Source organism: Microplitis mediator, chromosome 2 (assembly GCF_029852145.1).
Source record: "Microplitis mediator isolate UGA2020A chromosome 2, iyMicMedi2.1, whole genome shotgun sequence".
NCBI classification, from domain to species: Eukaryota; Metazoa; Arthropoda; class Insecta; order Hymenoptera; family Braconidae; genus Microplitis; species Microplitis mediator.
The window spans coordinates 8299058-8325517 of NC_079970.1; the positions used below are offsets into that span (position 1 = coordinate 8299058).

A 26460-nucleotide genomic window follows, 5' to 3' on the forward strand; every position below is an offset into this window, starting at 1 on the left:
GTGGGAAGCACTATCTAAGATTGGCCCTAATGATATTTTTTTATTGACTAATCAACATACAAATATTAATATCTTTCCCCAATAGTAATGAAAATTGTTAGCAATAAGAAAAATAATTGTAAGCATAAACTATTTATTTATAAATTATAGTATAATTTGTATACTTATTATTATATTAATACATTTGATTTTTATTTGTGCAGTTTATTTAAATGCCTATTATAAGTGTTTACAATAATTTGTAAACTGGTATTAAATTGGCCGTCAGTATAAACTACACCCATATAAGAATTGATATCGTCGATAAGAAGTTCAAATATTTTTTTTATTTATTCTACTTGCATTTAAATATAACTGTCTCTTATAAAAAAAAAAATATATAATAACAATAAATTTTATTGCGGCAGACTGAGTACGAGATAAACTATTATCTGTACATTTTTATGCTTTAAGACTTTACATAATCATTATATGATATTGTAATTTATTTTTCGTCTACTGTACTGATGTAAAAAATAATTTTTTAATAAATTAATTATTTCATTAAATATAATATTAAAAAAAAAAATCGAAACAAGAGTATCTTCAGTACGATAAAATTTTTTTTGTTATATATGTATAACATTGAAAGCAACGTTGACATTTCGTAGTTTATAACGAACACGATTGGTGATTTATTACTTGCTTACCATTGATTATTTTTAACTTTTAAAAATAAATTAAAATTAAATTATGGCGTTTAATTAATTTATTAAACATACTATTTGGTATGCGATAGTTTGTAAATAAAATGCTGATAAATTACTCAGCTTTTATTGATTTTTTATCTTTTTTCTTTAGCGGATTATTCTTGCATGTTTTGTAAACATTATTTAAATCGAATGCCGCTTTCATATTGTCCTGCAATTAAAAAGAATATATAAATAAAATTAAATAAATTTTACAGCTTAATAATAAATCAAAAAAAAATATTATATACAAATAACTTACTAAGGAGAAAAGAAATTTAACAAGTCTTCCATTCCTATCAGCGTAAGGTCGCCGATCTACTTCTTTCCCATCTTTGAATAATATCAATGTTGGCAGTTGCTTACTGGTACTTGCATCACTTACGTGATACTTTACTCCAGCATCAGGATATCTTCCGATATCAATTTTACCGAATCTTAAATTCTCCAGAGCATATCTAATAAAAACAAAATTATTTTTAATTAAATGATTGAAATAAGTTAATTAAGTTTAAAAAATAAATAATTTACTCTGCTGATAATTGAGAATATATTGGAGCAAAAGTATTGCAAGCTGGATTCCATGCTGTATAAAATGCTACAAGCCAAATTATACGTGTATCCCTTTTTAATTCTTCTTCGAGACCATTGGCACCTCTGATAAATGTTATATTTTGTGGACCTTGATATGTTGGTTCAGGTAAAATTAAAGCACAAACTGTAAATATAATTTTATTATTAATTTACTCCGTAAATTTGAATGTAAATTAACCTTTATGTCAATAATCAAAAGATTTAAAGTTACTTAATGATCTATTCAAAATTACCCGGGTACCCGCATGATAAATAAATTCTTAATAAGGAAATTCAAATTTAATTCATGGGTACAGTAAATAGTTAAATACAATAAACTGTCAATCATTTAGTTTTTTGACTTTACCCAAATAAATTTATAAATTTACTAAGAAATATGAAAAACTTTACATGTGGATATCAGGGATGTGTGAAGCGTGTTCGAATCGAATATTTAGAATTTTTAAATGATTCGATAAAATCGAATAATTCAAGACTGAATTATTCGCCAATTTTCGAATTATCCAAGTGTTCAAATTATTTGTAACTTTTCAAATTACTCGATTAGAATCGAGAAAATTCGGGTCAGTTTTGAAGTATAAAATTTTTATATGATGGAGAGTTTAGTTTTCAAAATAATCAAAAATAATTTTTTGGTAAATTCGCGTCTGAGCTCTATTTACCTCTGATAAAAATTTGAATTATTGGAAAAAATTTCACAATTTCAAGTCGTTTAAAAGAAAATTTTTGAATTATTCGTAAATTTTCAAATAATTCGAGAATTTAATAACATCCCGAATAAGAATCTAAGGGAAAATAGACTTTTAGAAGTACCATACTCCAATAAGTAATTTATACAAAACGGACCCAGGAACAGAATATTTGGACTAGTCAATGAATACTCAAAAACTGTAAATGTATTTGGTGGGTCTCTTAGTTCATTCAAAAAGTCAATTCAAGTGGAAATGGACACCAGAGTGAAAGCTGAGTCCAACAATTAAGAATAATTAGAATGTACAAATACTTTGTTATTTTTTAGTAATTTATTCCTCAAGATCATCTGTTATAAACTGTAGTTTCTTTTTAGTTTTATTCGCACTGTGATAACGCAAATGTAACTGTAAAATTTATAAATTGCTGACAGCGTAAATTAATAAATAAATAAATTTACGATTAATTCGTAGGTTCGAATTATTCGCACACCTCTAGTAAATGTGTAAATTTATATCCAGGTACTCAGTACCTCTAATGACATGAAGGTTTATGATTATAAAATATAATAAAGTTATACTTACGTATAAAAATAACAGCAAACAAAATACCCATTCTAATATCAGCATAAAACCATAAAATAAGATTTGTTATTTTAGTATAAACAAAACTAGCAGATAAATAATGTATCATTGTGACACTACCAGTTTTTCGTGTTCTTATCATTATTACAAACAATAAGAAGAATAAAATTTGTGTTTCTTTCTGTAATAATAAACAAAACAAAAAATAAACATATTAATTCATGATTAAATAAATTATAAATTTTAATAATAAAATATATAATTCTTACCCCATCTAATTCACATTCATTTTCCGGAAAAATATATGGACAAACAAATGGTACTTGTTTAGCAATTATATATGATAAGCTCATAAAAATATTAACTAAATAATACGGTTTAAATAATAAACGTAAATCTTCTTTGAAAGTCATCTTATTACTTTGCTTCTATTTTTCAGTATTGATTTAACTTTTTTCAATTAACACAATTATCATTAATTAGAGTAATTAACATTTATCGTTAAATTACTTTATTCATTTTGTATTTTCATTGAATGATCATTAAACAAAAATTATTTTGTTACTTACAATTGACACCACATTAATTTATTAATTAATTGAATACATACAGATATATATTGTACTTGTAGTGCACTCACGATTGTAATCAGGAAGAGATTTGTTTTATTTTGTAATTATTTTTACTATAGTACTGATAACGATGATGATGTCGTCATCAACAGGGCAAGGATTTGATGATATATGATCTGGTCCGGGATCATTGGGTTGATGTTTCATTGGTTCGTGTGGAGATGGTGCTACTGCTTAATGTCAAAATCAATTGAAATGATGGCGGTAGTGGTAAATTATTGACGTGAAATTTGTGTTAAATTATTTATTTTATTTTCGTAATAAAAAATTCAGATTAAAATGATATTATTGTATTATTGATGGTTATTAAGGCTGGGCTGTACTAAACGAATTTTTGAATTTTACTTTTCTTTTAATTTATTGATCAATTGTTATTACAGAAATTTTTATAGCTTCCGAAAAAATGTGGAAGACAAACTTTTTCGGAAGGTTTTCATCATTCGAGTGACGTAATTATTCAAAACGTAATTAGAAAAGTAAAATTCGAAAATTCGTTTAGTACTGCCGACCCTTAAGGCAATTTTCAGACATTGCTCCCCCCTCCCCACACTTTTTTAAAATATTCAATGACTTTCAATTGTAATGACCGTATTAAAATTTTGATAATTAATTAAAAAAACAGTTTAAGCATTAATTGAAAAAAGGGCAACATAGTTACAATTTCATGGAGACATAGATTTTAAAAAATTTTAATAAAATCTTCATGGCAATTTCATGTTTCGAATTTTAAAATTTCGTAATTTTTTTTAAATCTATATCTCGGCGAAATTGCAACTATGTTGTCCTTTTTTCAATTAATGCTTTCATTTTTTCCTAATTAATTAATCAAATTTTAATACTGTTATGATAATTAAAAATCATTGAATAATTTTAAAAAGTGGGGAGCATTGGCTGAGAACGCTGTTAATTTTCTTTCTAAATCTTCCCTGATAGCACATTTTGTTTTAGCAAAAGTTTCCTTTAATTTTTCATCAAATGTCCGTCAACTTCGAGCTTTTCCTTTTTTGACGACAATTTGTCTACAACTTGCTATTTGACGTAAATTTACTATCCGAATTAGAATGCAAATTCACTTGAAAAGTTGTTTACAAATTGTCGTCAATAACGGAAAAGCCCGAAGTTGACGAAAAATTCAAGGAAACTTATAAGGTTGTTTTTTTTTCTAGTAACAAAAGTTACCTCTAAATTGAGGAAAAATTAACCGCAAAATTTTCTTCTTTCCAACTTTTGCTGTCAAATTGTCGGTAAATTCGGGCCGCAAATTTCGATAACTTCAATTGTTAATTTGCTGTCAATTTCAAGCTGAGTAGCTATTAGGGTACCCAAGTAGCACAGAGATAACTTTAAGATGTCTTAAAGATGTCTTTGAAAAGGACAAGACAAATTTTTTTTTGTCCCAAAGTCATCTTTTTTGGTATAAATACGACATGCAAATTCTGGTTCCGAAGACAGAGAAGAGTTGTGTTGTTTTTCCTGTCTTATTTCAATTAAAAATTCATTTAGATGACTTATTTTACCACTATTTGTAATTTAATTTTTGTCGTCATTTGTGTTACGTCTTTTAAGTAGACATTTTTCCGGTGACATAAATTTCTGATCGTTTTGTCAACATATAGATGCCTTTTCGATATGTCAAAAAGAAGCCTAAAAACTGATATCTCAAAGGCAAGTGTGCTCCTTGGGTACTTGTATTTGAATTTAAATACTTTTAAAAATAAAATTTTTGTACTTTAATTCAAATATTATTTTTTTCGAAATTTTTATTTGGATTTATATTCAAATGCTTTTTAATAAATATTTTATTTAATACTGTTAAATTATTATAATGTTTCAGTTTTAAAATTTTGTAAATTTTTATTTTACCCATAACTTTTTAAATTATGAATTATAAAACTAACGCCATCTCTTCGATAAAACAGTTTACAGTTCAATAGTTACATTGCAGATAAAAACAAAGATTTATCTGAGAAATCTCGACTCGACTTATACTTCCCGCGTTTCTTTGGTTTCTTTGTTTCGTTGTTATTCCAAGAATTCCATAACTAAAAACAAAGTCTCAAATAACGACGGCCGTTGCGTCGTCATTTTAATTTCAACGGTGTTAGCGTCGGCATTGAAGTTGATGAAAAATTAATTAATTTAAAACTAATTTAACAAAATGTCATCACGCAAACGTGTTTATGAACATTCTGGTTGGATCAGTGATATATTGTCATCAGATACAGCAGTGATAAGTTTTGATAATAAAGACATAACTGATAATGTATTATTAAAGAAAAGTAATTTTTATTACAAAGGAAAAGTAATCGATTCCAATGAATGCTTTGATAATTATCTTTCCATCGGTGTTACGGTAATTATATAATTAATTATCAGTGTGAATGTAGCAGACATGAGGTAATTTATAAATTTTAAATCATTAAACAAATTAATTAATTCAAATAATGAAATTTTAAAAAAATACGCGTACTGATTTCTAAAATATTCAAATACGCAATTTTTAATTTTTATCCTACGTACATTTTATTTATCCCCAAGTATCACATTCGGCTTTACAACATCTATAAGAATGAGTGTGAATGTAGCAAACATCAGATAATTTTTAAATTATTAATAAATCGAGTAAATAATTAATAAAATAAAATTAAAAAAAAAATGCGCATTTAAAAAATTTTCAAATTAATAAGTGCAATTTTAAAAATTTTATTTTAAAAATTATTTACTCTATTTATTTATAATTTTAAATTTGTTTGATGTCTGCTACATTCACACTCATTCTATAAGATAGCAGTTATGAGGCTGTTTTTTGAAGATACTGAAAGCAGCAGACATCAGACAATTTTTAAAAGTTTTTTCTGCAAGTACTTTTTTATTTATTTAAAATAAATAAATTGTTTTAATGTCTGCTTCATGATCCTGAAGTTAGCAGACAATTGTTCATTTTTGAATTTTTTTTTTTTTTTCAACGAATCATGTACAAGAAAAAAAGAATTGAAAAATATGCACGTATAGAAAATTTAAAAAACTCAGTGTATTTTTTTGAATATTTTTTTTTTCTCAAATCTATCATTTTGAAAAATATTAAAAAATTATGAGATTTCGGCTAACTTCAGTATCATATCTGCTTCATGTTTTTTGACCTATCGATTAGGCACCAAGATGTTGATAAAATAATCAGAAATTTATGTCACCGAAAAAATATTTGCTTCAAAGACATGATCCAAGTGACGAAATAACCCAACTAACACGCAGACAACTTTAAGATGCCTTCTAAAAGGATAAGAGAAAATTTGTTGGTATAAATCAGACATGCGGATGTTGGTCCTAGGAGACGTAGAAAATTTGGGTTGTTTTTCCTGTCTTAAAAAAGAAAAGTCAGTTAAAAAATCGTTTAGATGACTTATTGTACCACTACTTGTAATTTACTTTTTGTCGTCACTTGTGTCAAGTCTTTTAAGTAGATATTTTTTCGGTGGCATAAATTTCTGATCGTTTTGTCAACATGTTGGGGTCTTATCGATATGTCAAAAAACAGCATAAAAACTGATATCTTATAGATGTCACAAAGGCAAGAGTGCTACTTGGGAAAGTAAATCGCAAATAATTTTCAAATAAGTTATTTAAATAATTTTTTAATTGAAATATCTTTTTTGATGGGTAAAAGATCAAATTTTCTAATGATACTGAAGTTAGCCGACGTCCAATAATTTTTGGATTTTTTTTTTAAACAATAAATTATTAAAAACAGAATATTTGAAAAAATTGCACTTATAGTTTATTAAATTTTCTACATGTGCATATTTTTATATTTATTTTTTTTTTAAATTAAGTCGTTGAAATAAAAATTCACAAATTTTTAACTGTCTGCTAATTTCAGGATCATAATTTTCTATGACTCCCAGGACCAACATCTGTACGTCTTATTTATTTTTAAAAAACTTGGTTTTGAGACATGATAAAATTTGTCTTGTCCTTTTAAAAGACATCTATGGCATCTTAAAGTTGTCTCTGTGCTATTTGGGATTTTATTCAAAAATTTAAAAATTGCCAATTGTCGGCTACATTCACACTCATAATTAATTTCAGTTATTATTTATCATAAATAATCAAGCTCATTGACCACAACATAAAAAATTCATATTTCTATTTTCTCATATATATTATATTAATAATATATTTGTTATATTGTTTTTTTTTATATACCAATAGGTGAAATTTTCTGGTTACACCTGGTGTTCAGAAGAGTACTCAGACTGTACTTGGTACGCGACCATTTGTTGGACGCTTGATTCCAGCCCATGGTCTAGTGTAGCAATAAAAAGTGGTCTAATGTTTGTATCAGGACGAATTGCCAGTCTCAATAATCTCCGTGGTGTTATTGAGTTGACTGATAACTCTGGAAAATCTCATAGAATTTTATTTGTTGCTAATAAATTATATTGTAAGGGTGAAAAATTTTCCGGTAAAACACTGACGGAAGAAGTTAAAATTGGCGATTGTATTTCATTCGATGCAATTCCGTGTATTGCTGAAGAAAATGATGAACAATGTCAATGGTTTGCAACATGTGCGTACATTGGCATCAGACCTAAATTAATTAACAGTTCATTTGATAATATTAATGGCGAATGTGATTTTTCGACGCCAGTTTGGAATGATAATATCGAAGTTGATTCTCAAAATGATTTCAATATTAGTTGTTTAAAACTTATTAAAGAGGTAATTATATTTTGATATTATTTTTTAAAAATTATCTCTTTAATAGTCACTTGAAAATTTTTCACACAAAAGGTTATTCCGAAGTTTAATATAAAATTTAAAATAAAAATGCTGTTATTGTTTTTGATATTAAATTTTTATTGTCGTAATTTATAGAAGAGAAACTTTATTTATTTTTATAAATGAAAAATCTTTCAATTGAAATAGAAAATTTTATTTTTTATTTCTGTTCTACTCTATAATGGATTAATGAAAATACTAAAAGGGGATACCCGATTGTGTATCCCCTTCTAGTGTTCAATCCCTCGATATATTTCATTAATAAAATGATTTTAAAACTGACAATTATTAATTTTCTTATTGACTAAATATGTTTTGTTGAATTGAAATATTATTTTAATTGAAAATCGAAAAAAATTGACTCTTGGTATTTTATTGCAAATTTTCTTATATTTATTTTTTAAATTTATTAGTGTAGTATTTTATAAATAATTACAAGCGTTGAAATAGAAATGAATTACTTGAGAATTTATAGTAGATTTTCAAAAATTTGAATTTTCTTAAATGTACGCAGAAAAAGAAGAATTCTCGACTGAAAGTAAATTTTCTTGATTCAAGAAAATTTTGGAAACCTCAATTTTTTCGGGCAAAGTAGAAATCTCCGACCAAGACCAATTTTTTTTAACCAAGACAAATTTTCTTGGCTTAAGAAAATCTTGGCTTAGTTCCCGAAAAAGTTTGTCTTCCAAAATATTTTATTGACTCAAGATGAATTTTTTTTCTGTGTATATTTTAGGTGACTATTAAAGAGTTAAATAATTGTATAAGTTATAAAATTTCTAACATGATATTTTATTTGTTTAAGAACATAAATAATCCCAATACACTGTTTGTATGCGGTCGAGGCATTGTAGTCGATATTATAAATGATGAATTTGGTGTTATGTTGGGTGAATTTAGTATTAATTGTTTCCAAACAATAATATTTCATCGGCGGAGTACGTTTATTGATAAATTGTGTTTGAACATGGTTGATCTCGCTGAAATATTTACTAACGGTAAGATCAATACCTTATTTAATTTATTATTATTTGTTAAGATAAATGATTTAAAATAATATACTAGTTAATAATTAAGAATATCCAATTATGTTTTCTCAATTAATAAGATGAAGAGTGTATTTATTTTTGTCATTAGTTATTTTTAAAATACTTATATAATTTCATAGTTCCCGTATAAATTATTTTACTAAATGAAATACTGCTGTCTATTAAGATAATAAAAAATGATTGTCTATTATTTTTCTATAGATTGATTAATATTTATATTGATGACTTTTTGAATTTATTTACTGTACCTGAAAATCGAAACGTTTTTCGTGGAACGAAAATAAAAAAACAAAATGAAAAGTAAAAAATCTATTGGATCTAGATTTATAAAATATTTCGCTTATGTCGGACCTCGTTATAAAACTATTTTGCCGCCTTTTTTATAAACCAGGTATCGCGATAGTTTGAGAGAAAAATTAACAGTCTTATAACGAGGTCTTACTGTAGTATGTCAGTCGAAAATTGCAACCACCCCCAATTACCCCTTACGTCACTTTTAAGCAATCGAATTACATAGATTTTTTTTTATTTTCGTTGCGCGAAAAATGTATTGATCTTCAGGTACATTTTATTTAAACAATCAAAGTTATTTTATTTGTTATTAAAGGAATAATGGCTTTACTGATCTGCTTAATTGACAATTTTATTAGATTCTAAACTTCGTATGAGTGATTAGGTGATTACATATGGATGATGCTCACTGATTTCCATACATCATTAGGAAATAATCGGAGACCAAAAGATGTTCAATTTATAAAGATGTAAAAAACTAATGAGCCCAGCAAATATATTCGAGGTGAAATCGACTTTTTTCTGATAATGCATGCCAATAATATTTATATCTAATCACTCGTACGAAGTTTATAATCTAATAAAACCGTCAATTAAGCAGATCAGTAAAGCCGTATTTCCTTAAATAACAAATATATTAAATAGACATGTTACTTGAAACTTGAATAATTGTTTGATTAATCTATAAATTAATTAAAACAATTATTAATTGGTATCAGATAATCGAGATGTTGCAATTAAGTTTTTATTGTAAAGAACTAAAGTTTTTGATTGATGACCGTATATTTAAATTTTAATTTGACTTATAATCAACAAATTTGAGAACTTGAAAAAGTCACAATAATTAAGTGACGAAACGTCGTTCAAAAAATTAATGTTTCATTAATTTATCAATTAATTTGTCCAGAATACCCGTGATAAAAAATTTTTAGATATAGTGAAAAGGTTATTATTTATAAACACTAAAAATATATATTAGTAAATCAAAATTTGAATGCCTGTAATTTTAAAAACAATTTTTTTACGATAATTTAGTTTGGAATTTTATTTATTGATTATTGATTAATTTCTAATAAAAAACTTTTGTTTGATTTTTTAATAATGTCAATTGATATAATTTTTATAGAATCAGTTTTAAAGTGTGTTATTTTTTAACGATTAATCGGAGATCTTTGGTTTGTAAAATAACAATAATTACTTTTTTTTTATTCTACTATTCTTCTAATTTTTTTGGTATAACAGGGGTTATCAGACATTTTCGGCTGAGTTTTTTTCGGAAGCAAAATCTTTAAATACAAAATATAGACCGCTTATTGCTGCACTACTGTCTAATCTAGCGAAGTGCGCTTTAATTGTTTTATAATATTCGTTTGTTTAAGAGAAAAACTCGACCAAAGTTTCCATTTACTGCACAAGTGCAATAAAGATAGTACCATTTGAAGACTTGAGTGCAATAGAGAGAAAAGTGCAAACCCCTCACACTGAAAAAAAAAAATACTGTTTTCAAGTATTTGCGTGTTTGAATCCTCCCGAGAAAATTATTTGTTTAATCTTAGTAATAATGTACTCCAACCAAGAATATTTTCTTAAAATAAGTATAAAAATTCTTCAATCAAGAAAATATTACTTGGTTGGAGTATATTTTTACTATGATTAGACAAATATTTACTCGGGAGGATTCAAACACGCAGATACTTGAAAACAGTATTTTTTTCTTTCAGTGCATAATTGAAAAAGTTTTTAATAAAGAAATTAGAATATTAGTTTTTTTTAAAACTATTTACCAAATTATGATTATAGTTTTTTTCTCTTTTTAATGTTATTAAATTTTTTACATAAAATTTGAATTATTATTATTGTCAATTCATTAATTTATTTATTGTCAAATATCCATTAATTTATAATTGACAACTTAAAACTATTAAATTTGAATAATAAACAATAGAAATAAATTTCCGCATGTTTCTGACATCTATGACATTTTCAATTATTTCTATGATATATTCTAGTTGAATGTCTATCGTATTATTTTATTTGCATTAAGCAATTTTAAATAAAAATTAAATCTACGATGATAAGCACTTTAATCCATCACTATCATAACAGCCTCGACAATATTATCTGTCAAATAAACTTCCGAACTCGATAGCTCTTAAACTTCTTACCATGTTAAGGTTTTAATATAAAGTCTTAATTTTTTTTCTTTCATCAACTTTATTTATTTTTTTTTTATTTTTTGCAATTTAGGCGATCGATTGAACTTCGTTGCGGTTGGAGCACCGTCAGGTTTCTTAACTGATTGGATTGCTGTCCAAGTTTCTGCGGTTCTGACAGATTTAAAAAAAGATGCCGGCGTCAACAATTCTGAATCAGAATTGAGTGAATCTTAGTAAGCTGTCAACTTACATTCGTATTATTATGTTTACGGTGAGCAGAATATTTTCAATATAATACATATCAAATATTTTATCTTTCATGCCAATAATATTTATCACGTCGGAATATTTTTTAAATAATTACGAGAATTTAACATAATTAATTATTATGAATAAAAAAAAAAGTTAAAATAAATAAATTAACATTATAATGTTTCATAACATGTTTATATAATATAATATAATACATAATTCATTACATGATGCAAATTATTAAAATTCGCCAGTAATTTAATGCTTTAAATATTTAAAATAGCGTGAATAAAAAAATATTTTAAAAGTACGTGGTAAAAATAAAGTATTAATACAGATTTCTATTAAATAAAGTTTCGCAGTACTCGTGGAAAAATATTCAAACTCAGTACAAACGATAACTTTTAAAGCCTAAAAAAAAAATAAAATAAAAATAAAAATTCAAAATTCCCGTTTCGTTATAAACCCGCATTGAATTTTTACGACCGACTATGACGCAAAAAAAAAAAAACAAGGTTTACCAGATCTCTGTCTCTCTTTGTTTCTTTAAACTCCTGAGTGTTGTTTTTCTGGTGTGGTAAATTAAGCAATTCGGATGCCAAACCAATACCCATAACATTCGGACTGTCCACCACAAGTGCCGTCCTTAAGTTATTCTCTCTTCGGAACAAACTTCATACTGATTACTTTTTTATAATAATTATTTTTGTAAGCTTAATATAATATATTTTTGCTCAGAGTCCCTCGAGGTCTGCCGTAGCCTCGTTATCGCTGTCACTCAGCACCTTGATTTTATTACACATATCTTGAAAAAAAAAAAAAAAAAATTAAATTAAATTAACTTGAAGATAAAAAAATATAAATTTATTGTATAAAGTATTGAGTCAAACGAAATTTTCCGATACTAATTTTCTATATTTTACCACAAATGATGAGGTAGACATGTTGTATCAATTAAAAACACGGTAACGATCTTCCTTGACCCCGCAAGTTGAGTTCAGTGTGTTCGGGAAGGCAAATTGGTCGCGGCGACATAAACTGATTTCATACGCGTGTACATTATTTAGGAAATAACCTCGAAGTAATTCGATGGATAATTTTTTCGACCGGTTGACCCGTGTTCCTTATAGGGATAGTCGTGTTAATAGGAAGTAAATATCCTTGCAAAGGCGCCCATATACTTTCATATACGTGCATCGCAATCTCGTTGTTGTCGTCGTCGTCGCCGTCCCAGTCTCAGTCTCGGTCTTCGTATTGTACCTTGCTGATCATCGTCCACCGCATGTATACTTACGGCCTCCAATGTGAAAACGATCTCGAATAAAAGTTTTGCCATCTAAGGGAGTCAAAAGGAAGGACCGAGGTAAACACACACATACGCGCATACACACAAAACTCAGACATAAGTTTATAAGAAATAATATATAAGGACATACACAAATGTATAAATGAACACACGCACCGAGCAATCGCCTCAGGGGAGTTCATGGCCTTCCGGCAAGGCGATACTGCCACCGGCGAAATTTGATGAGGGAGAGTCATCAATCTTTTCTCTATACTCATAAATATATGACTTACTACCGGACCAATATGTCGTTTACTTATTTTAATAACTACACTTACCAGTGGTAATGTGATATTTCTTTAAATATGAGAGCGATATGATTTGTTTAAGCTATTAAACGTAGCTTGACATATGTCAAATATATAATAAAGATTGTTTGTACTTATATATATTTTGTTTTTTACTGGTGGCAGTAATGCACTAGAATTGATTTTAGTACAGGCTATAGGATAATTACAATTTTTTATTACAACAGGTATAGTGGAGGTTTGTTTCTTTGACTCTTGGCCTCTGCAGAGGGAAAGATCATTTCAAATAAATGTTTTACCATCTAAGGAAGTCCTAAGGTCCATGTTGTGTCGTCAACACGCGTTTTACATTTTTATTTATTTCACTTTAGCTTTATTTTATTATTTATTATTATTATTGTTATTATTATTTGATAGAGTTCACGGTCTTACTGACCGATATATTGCCACGGGCGAGACGAGTTAGGAGTACACTGATCTTACAATTAGTCATGCGCCATTCGTTTTAAATACCTCAAGGATATAACTTTGATAAATTTTAAATTATCAATTATTGTTGGATGACTAAAATTTATAAACATTTTATATTGGTGGTTAAATTTACGTATACTATTAATAATTTTATGGAAATATTTATTAATAGATTGTACTGTAAAATGACTCAATGACACTTGTTAATTTGTTTGAACTTGCCGGATAAATTTAACGAATGCGGGCTCATTGATATACGCTCTGTAAATTAAGTAATCAATGGAGAAAAAAATTTTTTTTTTTATTTATTGCTGTTATTTTTACTAAATCCATAAAGTTTTTATTTTAAGTATACATCAAAATTGAAAAAAACAATTGATCAATTTAGTTGGTCATGGATAAAGCACCCGGTACTCCAAATTAGTATACCATAAAGAAAGATGACTCTTTCACAACAAGGAAGAAAAAGTATAAACACGCAATAAAAGTGTCTCTGCACGTGCGAATCCGAGGACTCGAGCAATCCACGGATGCATAATGCAATACAGTGTAGTGTATGTTTACTTGTCAGAAAGTCACAAGAAAAAGCCTTTGAGAGTATGCCCTTAAATGTCTTCAGTGATACCGCTCTAGACAACGGAAAGTGTATATTTATACAAAGAGTTTTATTTTAAATTTAATTATTTATTTCATTTGTAGAAATACATTTATTTTAGATTCATTGTTATAAATTTTTTTTGATTTTCAAAGATCATTGTCATGGAAATTTATTAATTTTACATGAATATGGATTTTTTACATACAGTAGGACCTCGTTATAAGGCTTTTAGTATCTCTCTCAAACTATCGCGATATCTGGTTTATAAAAAAGACAGAATGGCAGTCTTATAACGAGGTCCGACTGTAATTAAAAAAATTAAAGCATTATTTTTTAATGAAAATATAATGTGGCTGTTTAAAAGTATCTGTTCTATATGATTTATCAACATATTGAGTTATATTTTAATTCAAAAAATTTTTAAAATACAGTACTAACTTTTTTTTTTTTAAACCGTAATTAGTTTTTGATAATTGTGAGTTTATTAAAGTCTTGTTATAAAATTTTAAGCATTTAAAAACTATTTATATATGAAAAAAAAAAAAAAAACAAATTTTCACTACCTGCACCAAAAGTTTTAATTGGACGGATTTTTGCCTTGTTTATAGGGAAGAAAGTCGTTCTTTTCATTTATGAGACAAATAGTATGTTACACACCAAGGGAGGGACATTCCAACCCTTGTGTATAATTGCCTATACTCTAGCAGAAGGTGAGGGTGGCAAACACGCGAATTGAGACGTCCTACCTTCCTCCGTGTAAACAATTTTTCACCAGACCTTCACCTGAAAGTTTAAATTTTTGCCTCTGTTTGTAAAAAGAATGACATATGCGCGTACGCAAATTTTTATCATTTATTTTCTCATAAGAGAAAAGAACAATTATCTTCCCTACAAACAGGGCACGAATTTAAACTTTCAGGCGTAATCCACATGTTTGCCACCCTTGCTTGGTCTATGGAGAATAAAAAAAATTTTTGAAATGAAATAAATTAAAATAAATTGTGATTTTAATTTTCATGACATTTACGACTCGAAAATTCAAAGTAATATAAAAACAAAGTAAAATAAGAGACCTAGTACCTGATCAGGAAACTAGTACCCGATCACTTATGTACTTGTATATCTATATTAACTAAATATAGATATACAAATACATAAGTGATCGGGTACTAGTTCCCTGATCGGGTATTAGGTCTTTTACCTTATATAAATAAGTTAATATATAATTATATTTAATATATCTGATTGATTTAAACTTGTTGATATCTTCAAGTAATTTGCTTTGAATTTAAAGTGAAATTTTTAACAGATACAGTTCATAAAAGATAGTCTATTAAATTTTTTTTTTATTTAATTTTAATCAGATATAGTCATAATGTTGAGTAGTGTTTTTTATGATAATAAAGTAATTAATTAGTAAATGAAATAAATAATTAAATGACGTTAAATTTTTAAAAGTTGTTTTGTTAATTTTACGACATACTGTCGTCGGCGTTTGCCTACGCTCAGAGTTTGTTACTATGAAATCGGTCGACGCTCTCTGTTGTTGGTAATGTTGTGTGAGTTTAAGTTGGCGCCAAATTCTTAACAACAAGGGATCTAAAATAAAAAGATGAGGTTTTTGATGCACACAAGTTAAAACTAAACGGCAAGATTTATTTTGTATGAGTCAACAGCTCAACGCATAGTGCGCAATCCAATGCATACAAACTTCAATACAGTAAACTCTGTATCTTTTAGTTGTATTGGTACTGGTCTTGTGTGCATTTAATACTAGTTTGGGATTATGAAAGGATAGGACGCGCGTAAAGTTACAGACGCGTAGGCCAATGTCTGTGTGTGTGATCATTTTGATGGGCGTTTTATATTCTGAAGTGCACCTACTGATTCAGTCTATCAAAGTAATATTAAGAAGACTTACTCATACTTATCTTAGTTGTCTTACTTGTACTATTGCTCTCAAAGGTGCGTATATATGCACTTGCAGTTAATTGAAGTAGGAGAGATAGAAATAAATGAAATAGCTACTGGTCAAATTTCAATGGTTACGCAGCCATGTCGGAATCTTAAGTACGCGGTTCCGGGGCTGAAAATAATTCACGACTAGCGGTCGCACGAACTGTCGACCTGCGGCGAATGCAATGAGAGTAAAAAAGAGATTAATGTTTAAGAGTTAGCAAGTAGATTGAGGCTGAGATATGTTTTCTTTATATTATGTTTGTTGATGCTTCTCTTAATGGATGATATTTTATGTCGAATTAAATAGTCGTTATAATTAATTATTAACTTTTTGTTTTTACTCAAGTTAGTAAAACGATAATGGATATATAATATTGAGAATTAAATTTATTTTTTGTTTGTTAAATGTTACTTTGATTTTTATTTTTAGAACTTTGTTGAGTCTAGATAAATATTTTATGCACGTTTTCAGATTGTTTTGTTTTTAGTAAAAAAATTATAGGTTTGTTAAAGTTAAACCCATAATTTAGGTACATAATTTTAAATTATTGTTTTTCAATCATTGAAATTTTTTTTACGTCAGTTGAAATTCAATGCTACTTGAATTAAAGAAAAAAAAATTTTTTTTTCTTTAAGGGGGACCACTAGGGTAAAATTTTGAAAAATGAATTCATTTTTTTCAGCATATCTCGATAGTCTATACCTTCGAGAATAACATACTAAAATTTAAAGTGCATATCTCGAATAGTTTTTTTGAGTTGCAGCCATCTGAAGAGCAGCCGCTTATCGGTTCTCGAAAATACATTTTTCAAAATTGCTGCATCTATAACTCAAAGACAAATCATCCGATCAATTTGATTCGCATTGCAGCTTCTTTTATATGTGTTTCTACGTACCATGAACCTCCAGTTTTCCGATCGAATCAAAAATTTAATTTTGGCAGGCCAAAAATCATCAAATTTTTTTTTAAAAACTCCGCCATTATGTTAAATTTCGATTTTTTTCTTAGTTCGAGGGTCACGGTACGGGAAATACCTTCTAGTTTAATAAACTTTCTGGTTTTTTTTATTTCATACACTGTGAAGGTCGCTATCACTGCTACATTGGGGGGACTTCTTTTTTTGGAGCGTTAAGAGATTGTGAACAATTCGCTGAATTTGAATTTTTTCGTCCAAAAATTACATCTTGGATTCATTATATATCCACAAATATATTCTTAAAACATTTAAACATTTCACGCATTTCATGCAGCTCCCAAAAATCATCTTTTTCTCGGGCGGTCATGCTAGTGACCCCCCTTAATGCTCAATATTTTTTAATTTTCTAAATGAGGAAAAAAGTTTATGTAAAATATTAAATTAATAATTTAAAAAAATACAGAAAACATAATTATGAATAACTAATAAATATTTTAATGTCAACATTCATAAATATGCATCACATTTCTATCACGAAACATATCAAATCATTTTTTTTTATTCATATTCAATTGATTTCAATACTTTTGAATAATATATCCAATCTCCCCGGAAGTTTCCAGTAATTCTACATCTTTATTTTAAAAATAATAGGTAGCTTTGAAACATAACTAGTTATTTTAAAATCAAATTATTACAAACAAAAAACAAACCCAATGTTATATCAATATTTAAAAAAAAAGAATAAAATTAAATATTCTTCTCTAGTCATTATTAATTCAGCTTCCTACGTTATTATTTTTTTAAAATTCTTTACGTAATGAAAAAAAATTACCATAAAAAATTTTTTGGAAATTACATTAATTGCGTGTTACAGTGTCTGAGATAAAATAATAATAAATGAATGTACGAATAATTAGCCAGTATTATAAATCTTATTTTGACATTTTTGATAAGAAAATTGTCATGTAAATTATTATGGTGATGTCAAGGTTCCGAATTTTTGCGCACTATTAATATATTTATTATTTTCTTCTTTGTCATCCATAATACATTCCAGTTGCAGGCTCATTCTGCTGATTATCATGATATTATTATAGCCGTAGACTCTTATTTACAGGCTACACCAAACTAAGAGGAGCCACTATAATATATCTTTAACGACCCTGTGCTCTCCATATTCGGGCTCAATCATACTGGCGAATGGATTTACCTTTCTCGTATTACGACTTTACGCCCGTTCGATTTTAAAAATAAAACAAATATTTTAAAAATCTTTAAATATAAACAGGAAATACATATTAAATTATCGCTTCCTTAATACGAAAATAAATATTTTTTAAAAAGTTAATCATACTTATTTTTAACTTTTAATTATTCTTATCCGATTATTTTTCTGTTCAATTGTCCAGATTATTTTCTCAGTGACCCTCGAGTTTCCTTATTCGAATTTAATCGCGGTACAAGACTCGACGCCCTGTCGTGTCCGAGGACAAACAGCATCTTGTTGTCACGTTATTTTCATGTGCAATATCCTCTATAAACATTCAATTTATCAGCAACAAATTAATAGTATGATAAATATAAATTTTATAAGTAACACACAGTACAATGAATAGTAATAACAATAAAATAAATGCTGCTAAATTAGAGTTTATCGGTGCACGTTCAACAACATACACATAAAATTGAATTAAATTTTTCTACTACTCCGTATAATTAATTGCAAACCCCCACTGTTAAAAATTTTACTTTAAATTTAAAGCAAATTACTTGAAGTTATTAATAAATTCCAATTAAATTTTTATTATTACTTTGAATATATTATAATTTTACAAGTTTAATCATTTTTTTTTTTAGTATAAATTTTTATTGAGCTTTTGGATTATAAACTTTATTTTTGGTTCGATTTCTTTAGCTTTTTCTTTCACTTTAATTTTTATTATTTAAAATTTTCTGTAAATATCCCGCCTTTTTTTTTATCAAATATCAATTCTTTTTTAATCTTACTGTCATACTAGTGCTGCTGCCAGGAGTCGGTGGAAGCAAAAAAGAAGAAAAAAAATAATCAATCGACTTGATAGAGGGTCGAAATCATTCTTTAATAAATTGTCTTTGTATTAGAATACAATTTGATCCATTTTAGTGTAAACAGAAGAGTGTAGAGATAATTTAGTGTGAGAGAATGTCAAAAAAATTAGAGCGATCATAAAGCACCCTCAGCGCTTTCGCGCTTGAGGTGTGTAAAAAATAATGAAAAATTTAAAATAACAGCTGAATTTTGAATGAAATACAGGTTTTAAGTTTTTTATTAATTACAATTAAACAAAAAAGATTTAGATAGCAATTTTCAAAAGGGTCTTTTTGCGACGAAATATACAAAGCTAAAAAAACAGTTATGCCAAATCATTATATTTTTCGAAAGTTATCGTGGTTCCGAAGATTCATACAGGACAATTGACAGCACTGGTTTCGAGTATTAAATTAATTCATTTTAAATCAATGGAATGAATCGACTTGATACCGGGTCGAAATTATTTCTTAATAAATTATCTTTGTACTAGTATACAATTTGACCCATTTTAATGTAATCGAAAAAGTGTAGAGATGATTTAACGTGAGGGAATTAGTCGAAAAAATAATTTCGATCCGGCGCTTGAGGTGTGCAATATATATTAACTTATTTATATACTTTATTTTTACATGAACTCAAATTTCCAAGTCATAGGTGTCATAAAAATTAAAATTACAACGTATTTTATTTTATTTTATTTCAATAATTTATGTTTATTGTCCATAAATCAATTAATTTTAAAGCTGATAGTTGTTTCAAAAACCATCATTTTAATTGCAATTTTTTTTTTTTTCAAGTGTAAATAATTTTTAAATACTTAAAGTTTTATAACAAAACTTTAATAAACTTACAATTATCAAAAACTAATTACGCTTTTAAAAGAAAATTAGTACTGTATTTTAAAAATTTTTTTAATTAAAATCCAATTCAATATCTTAATTAATCACAGACCATGTATTTTTAAATCATATTGTATTTTCTTCAAAAATTATGCTTTAATTGATTAATTTATGTAAACAATCGATGTTCATGTAAAATTAATGAATTTCATTAAATTTCCATGACAATTATCTTTAAAAATTGGACAAAATTTCTAACAGTATCTATAAAATATAATTAATTCGGCATCTTGTTCACGTCCAATATACAAATAGATAATGCAGGTTAACAGGAACATAATTAATGTATTGAGAAGGTTGAATTCTCAGCGGATTTTACGGAAAATCGATCATCTGTCAGAGAACAAGACTTAAGTTATTCTTATTTGTTTATAGTTTATTGTTTTTGTTGATAGTTGCTGATGTGTATCAACAATACAATGTACTACTATATGGTCAGTTTGTAGTGATAATATTAAGTTGGACTATAATACACACGTGTTCACAATAACCAAGACACGATAGTCACATGAAAGGACATTGCTAAATGTTTTCTGTATTGCTAGCTACCGTTGACGTATCCGGGACAATTCAAGTCACAGGATTTAATAGACGACTGACGGAACTTAAAAGTCGCGCGTTTAAGAGCGCGTGGGCAGAAGCTCGAGGACCACCGCCTGGTCCATTGTCCTGTCTATCTATCCTTTTTGTTTTCTTTTATATATCTATATATACATACAAGTATTTCTTTTTGTTTTTACATTCCAAGCTGTTCTACATTCCAACTCGATTAATGACTTCCCAGTGTCCTTTTCTCTTATTTTAATACTTTTCCCTAATATCATGCGCAACTGTCTTTCTACATATATGTGTAGATATACACATATATCTATATATATAATATATATTGGTATGAATTGCTGGAAGGTATGTTAAGAGAGACTTGGAGTAGTCTATATGCGTTTCTTGTCCCTCTGCGATGTAAGGATATACGTGCACGCACGAGTGGTTACGAGATATACCGATTCGCGTTACTTAAACTGACGTACTCACTCGGATTGGTGAATTACTTTTCTCTCTGATTGGTGATTAAATGCATGTATACATGGGTATATATTTAAATCTTTTACGAATATTGATAGACCGATGGAAAACTACAGTTTACTTGGTTTAAATGTATGTATGTATATATACATGCAGGCACATATTTGTATATATTTACTTGATCAAGATTGATCTTTTACTAAACCTGGACTTTAAACTTTCTAGCAAAGTCATTTGTCCTGGAATCAATTGGACGGTGATGTATGCACTCTTCTGCAATTGTTACTTAAGTAAATTATTTAATTATCGTTCCTTAGGTGCGGTGCAATAATTTTACGTGAGAACGAGTTTATTTTAAATGGATATATTAACATTTAGGTTTCTGATTTCTTATTATAAATAATTTAATTAATAGTATTTAAATTAAACGGGTTTTATTTATTTTCTTGTAAGTAATAAATAATTCGTCCCCTTTCTGGGTAAACTTCTTAACTACTTTTTTTTTTCATAATTAACATTATAAGTGAAAAACATTCTTTAGTACTGCTAGTGCGTAAAAAAAGCTTCAAATTTTAATAATTATAACAAAATTTTCTAGAGACTTTTTAATTTTAATATTTCCATTAACGCACGTGTAACAGAATAGATGCAGATTTTGCAGTTACAAAATTTACCCAGATAGGGGACGAATTGTCGGTTAAATATTTTGAAATTTTTAACGATAAAGTTTATGCTTTTATTTAAAACTCTTTTTTTACTACGATGAAATGAAATATTGGATGTTTGATGCTTTCGGAAGCATTTTGATTCTCAAATTGTGGTTCCTGTCATGCCGAACTGTATATTCAGTGGTTCTGGTACTCAATGACATGACAATGAGGCACCATCGAACTTGAGCTACTTTTACTCAAGGATTTTGATCTGCCATCAGCAGCACTTCTTATAAGTATCCTCATTATGTTTAGTAAATTAAAAAAGTGTATACTTTGTCTAGGACAATAAAAAAAAATTTATATATATATGTCTATATAAATATAAACATACATATATTAAGTTGCATCACAAAGATTTAATTCTTGTATATTCCCGGACACTTGTGCGGAAGGTCGACCTTGTCGGGCTCATTGCGCATCATGCATAAAAGGCAGGAGCCTTATAGAAAGTCAATCTTGTTCATTATTTTTTATGTCAATTATTTAAATACTATTTGTCATTATTAATACATTAAATATCGTTAATAGTTGCTTTCGTTAAGTAAAATGACAATATATAAATAGTGATAGACTTTTTTTTTCTATAAAGAGACCAATAGATCGAACAATAACGAGTTTGTGAAATATTAAGTCGCTTATAAATCGATTACAATTAAATATATAAGTGAATAAGATGTAATAAAGGAATAGGTATATTTAATTGTGTACTTGACGTGAAACCGCTGTGCCGCTGAATGCAAATAGTTTAGTAATTATATGCAGAGATAACTATCCACATTTTTTTAATGCTTAGTTTTTAAATGACAGTAGAAAAACGGGGTTGTATATAAATATTTTTCTCAGGATATATCTTGATAGTTAGTTACTTATTAAAAAACCCGACACTTTCCCACTGAACTTGTAACACTGTATTACAATACTTAGACCGCGGGTGAAGCAGTAGCCGCAGATGAGGACTCTGAAGTTGCTATTAACCTCTCATTAGACGGAAAAGATGACACGTATAGTGAAGTAGTCTTCTTCTCACTTTTCTTCTTAATCTTTTTGCTTTCTCAAGAAAACGATTGTTGAACTATTTTGTGGCTTAAACTTTCTACGCAATTGCGATTATTTTTAAACAGAGAAAATGATAAAGTAACATTTATAAATCTTTTATTAAATAACTGTCGATTTCTTCTTTTACATTAATTTCAGCCATTTTTTTACTTCTTTATTACTTATGATTCACAGATTATTACAATAATTTAAACATTTATGAAAATTTGGTAATAGTTACGCAAAAATTTTCTACATTAAAATATTCACAGCCAAATTATATATGCTAAAATTATTGATGAGATTTTTTATTTAAGTTTATATATTTTTTTAACATATGATTATAAATTATAAAATAATTTCAATGCGTGAAAATTTTTTGTTATAATTTCAAATAAATTTTTTATTGTAATTAGTATGAAATTTAATTGGCATGCATTTTTTTTTCATTTATATTTCAAGTTCAGGAATCAAAAATATATATACATATCTATATATATTATGGAATACAGTATAGTCAATTGTTATTTAATAATTAAATTTTGTGCTGTTTAGTTTTCAATTTTTGCTCGTTTTGTATTTCTTAATTGTATATATAAACACACTTGTAATTTTCTCAGTAAACACTTTACTGTGTACGGATATATGTGCACTGGATTGTAACAACTTGAGTAGGTAATGATTCTAATGGTTTGTTAGCTATTTTAATTTATGAATCATATTGAAGATTTGACATCTCTTCAACGTAAATATACACTCATTAAACAAGTGGATTATTTCATTTATATTTTCACTCTGCGGATGCTAATAATAAGAGGAAGTTAACTATGAAATAATAAAATGAATTAATTACTCGTTTGCATGATTGCTTCATAATTAATTAAATTTTTTCACCGAACAAATTTCGTAATTTAAGAAAATCAATTTCGATTATTATTTTAAAATTTATTTGTCTAAAATGTTAATTCATAAAATTTTTATTCTGAACTTTTTAAAACTCAACAATTAAGAATAATCTTGATATGAAAAAAAAAAATTTTTATACATTCATTCCTAATTTTATGTGAATAATAAATAAGTACTTTTTGATAGGTTCATAAAAGCTAAAAGTAACGATGATAGTTTTATTTCAGTTTGATTAAAATTCTTAACAGGAGTTTAAATCAAAGATTTATGGGATGTAAGACTGAATTTCAATGACCGTATATCAGCGTATCCTCTGAATTATGTTAATATTTATACTCAGTGAAAGTGAATACGATGTAACAGCAAAAGTTATATTTTTTTTTTATAATGCAGGAGTAAGTGAATCAATTAGAGATTTTAAAATAATTTACAAATAACTTAGCTGCTAGTGTTTCTATAAATTAATCGAAAAAAAAAAAATTCTCAGCAAAGAAATACAAATTGATTTAAAATTAATGAATAATTGATGGCTATTTAAAGAGCTTATAACATTATTTCGGTGATATAAATACACTGTAAACAAATTTTGGTGTAAAAATGCCCCCCTCCCAACACTTTATACTGCCGTGTAGTGTAAAATAATGGTGCGAAAAATCCTCGGTGTAAATTATCCATCCGTGTAATTTTAACACAGTGTAATCTATTTTTTTTACACCATTCCGCGTTACTCGCTATAATTTTGATTAATGCGCTACAAATGATTATTGAACATTTTTAACTACGTGAACAATAACTATGTTAATTATATTTTGACATTCAATAGTATTTTGAACATTCCAAGATTTTCATGATTATTTTTCTTACACGGAGAGAATTTTATAGTAAAATTTATCATCTAGTTATAGCAAAATTTTTAAACTGTTTTCGATAGTAGTGAATATCATTTAAATTATTAGATAAACAATCTGGATTGTAGTATCTATCAATTATATGGCAAAATTTTCAATTATTGATGATAATCAGAAATTATAACTTTTATTATCTTAACAAATTATAACTATTATCAACGTCGTAATTCTTTATAACCTGATGGTAATAGTTACCATCAGCACAAATAATAATTACTATCTAAACTAACACAGAATTTAATTATCGGTGTTACAGTCTGAAGCTTGTCTGCATATAATTTTCTCTTTGTGTAACTGTGTATGTAATGAATTTCACATAATACTTGGATGATTGCTATTTTGGTGGTCATCTCCACCACCTTGATATTTTACTATGGTCATAGCAATTTCTACCAATGTTTATTTCAATTTCCGACAGGTGGCCAACATGGTCCGGTACTACTATGACACCATAGGATTCTAAACAAGAATAATTTCTCCGTGTACTGTTATCATTTTCAATAATAAAACTAATTATTTTACTACTGAAAAATTTTGCTACCATTTCAAATAACTGAAATAAAAAATTTCAGTGTAACGCAAAATTATCACAAATTACACATTTACACGTTTGTGGTGTAAAAATTTTTAATGAACACCGCCTAAATTTGATGGGATATTCACACCAACATTTTAAACTAAGTCATTCACACTACACCGAGTCCACAAATTTTTCACGGTGTAACAACAAATGAAATTTTTTTCTTTTTAAATCTCTTATTCTGACTATTTTCAAGATGATGTCCGAGTGTATGTATGGATGTACGTACACGCAGATAATTTTCGAGTGAAACTTACCCATAAAGTTTGATACTGTGCGGGCATCTGCCCAGTAACTAAATTGTTACTATGTTGTTGGTAGAAGTGGTACTTCATATACATGTTATCGAGTACTATATTCTACAAAATAGGCATGGAAAAAATTTAGATATTTACTACATGTCCTCACAGTATCTACCTTTTTAGGTAATTTTTACTGAAAAATTCTCTGCACACTGAGAAAAAATTTCTCTTCGGACAATTAAGTTGGTTTTGTTAAATTCTGTTGAACTAAAATTTATTTGGGACAACTAAATTTTATTACGTCAATATAATCTATTTTGTCATTTTTAACAAATGATTTAATAGACTCTATTTGGTTGACATTAATATTTCTCTCTCTAAGATAATAAAATCATTTGGTAAAGTTAAGAAAATATTTATTTAATGGACAACTAAACTATTTTATAGTGCCAACAAATCCAAATATTAAAGCAAAATATTATTATATTAACTCTAATAAATATTGCTTACACGGAAAGAAATTTTCTTAAAAAATTAGCGTTAAATTCACTATAATCGTGAGGCATAATGCGACGCTTTTATTTATTACCATTTTTGAAATAAAAATTACGAAAAAATTTATTTATTTTATGGTAGACTTCATAAAATTTACCAAAAATCAAATAAAATTTACAGTAGACTACGGTGAAATTTGTTGAAAAAAAATAGTTAGATCGTGCCATTCGTCCCACGATTATAGTAAATTTAACGGTAATTTTCAAAGAAAATTTCTTTCCGTGTAGACACA

At 27.3% G+C, this 26460-nt stretch overlaps 2 protein-coding genes across 6 annotated transcripts in view; one reads left to right on the forward strand and one right to left on the reverse strand.

Annotated features, from left to right (window-relative positions):
- Positions 1–361: 361 nt before the first annotated feature.
- LOC130663016 (thioredoxin-related transmembrane protein 2 homolog) lies at positions 362–3322 on the reverse strand. Its single transcript, XM_057462041.1, has 5 exons — positions 2866–3322; positions 2597–2777; positions 1260–1446; positions 991–1186; positions 362–900 (listed from the first exon to the last, which is right to left on the reverse strand). The coding sequence occupies exons 1-5, from the start codon at positions 3007–3009 to the stop codon at positions 802–804; spliced, it is 807 nt and encodes a 268-aa protein (XP_057318024.1). The 5' UTR covers positions 3010–3322; the 3' UTR covers positions 362–801.
- Positions 3323–5208: 1886 nt separating this feature from the next.
- Positions 5209–26460, forward strand: part of LOC130663926 (uncharacterized) — a 168966-nt gene continuing 147714 nt past the window's right edge. For 4 of the 5 annotated variants that reach the window (XM_057463501.1, XM_057463499.1, XM_057463500.1 and 1 more), the window contains exons 1-4: positions 5209–5581; positions 7438–7947; positions 8813–9005; positions 11595–11774. In XM_057463501.1, coding sequence (XP_057319484.1) covers positions 5387–5581; positions 7438–7947; positions 8813–9005; positions 11595–11737 — 1041 coding nt within the window. In that variant the 5' untranslated portion in view covers positions 5209–5386 and the 3' untranslated portion in view covers positions 11738–11774. Of the gene's footprint in view, positions 5582–7437; positions 7948–8812; positions 9006–11594; positions 11935–26460 lie in introns of those variants that run through there. The other variant, XM_057463498.1, reaches the window with a different exon arrangement.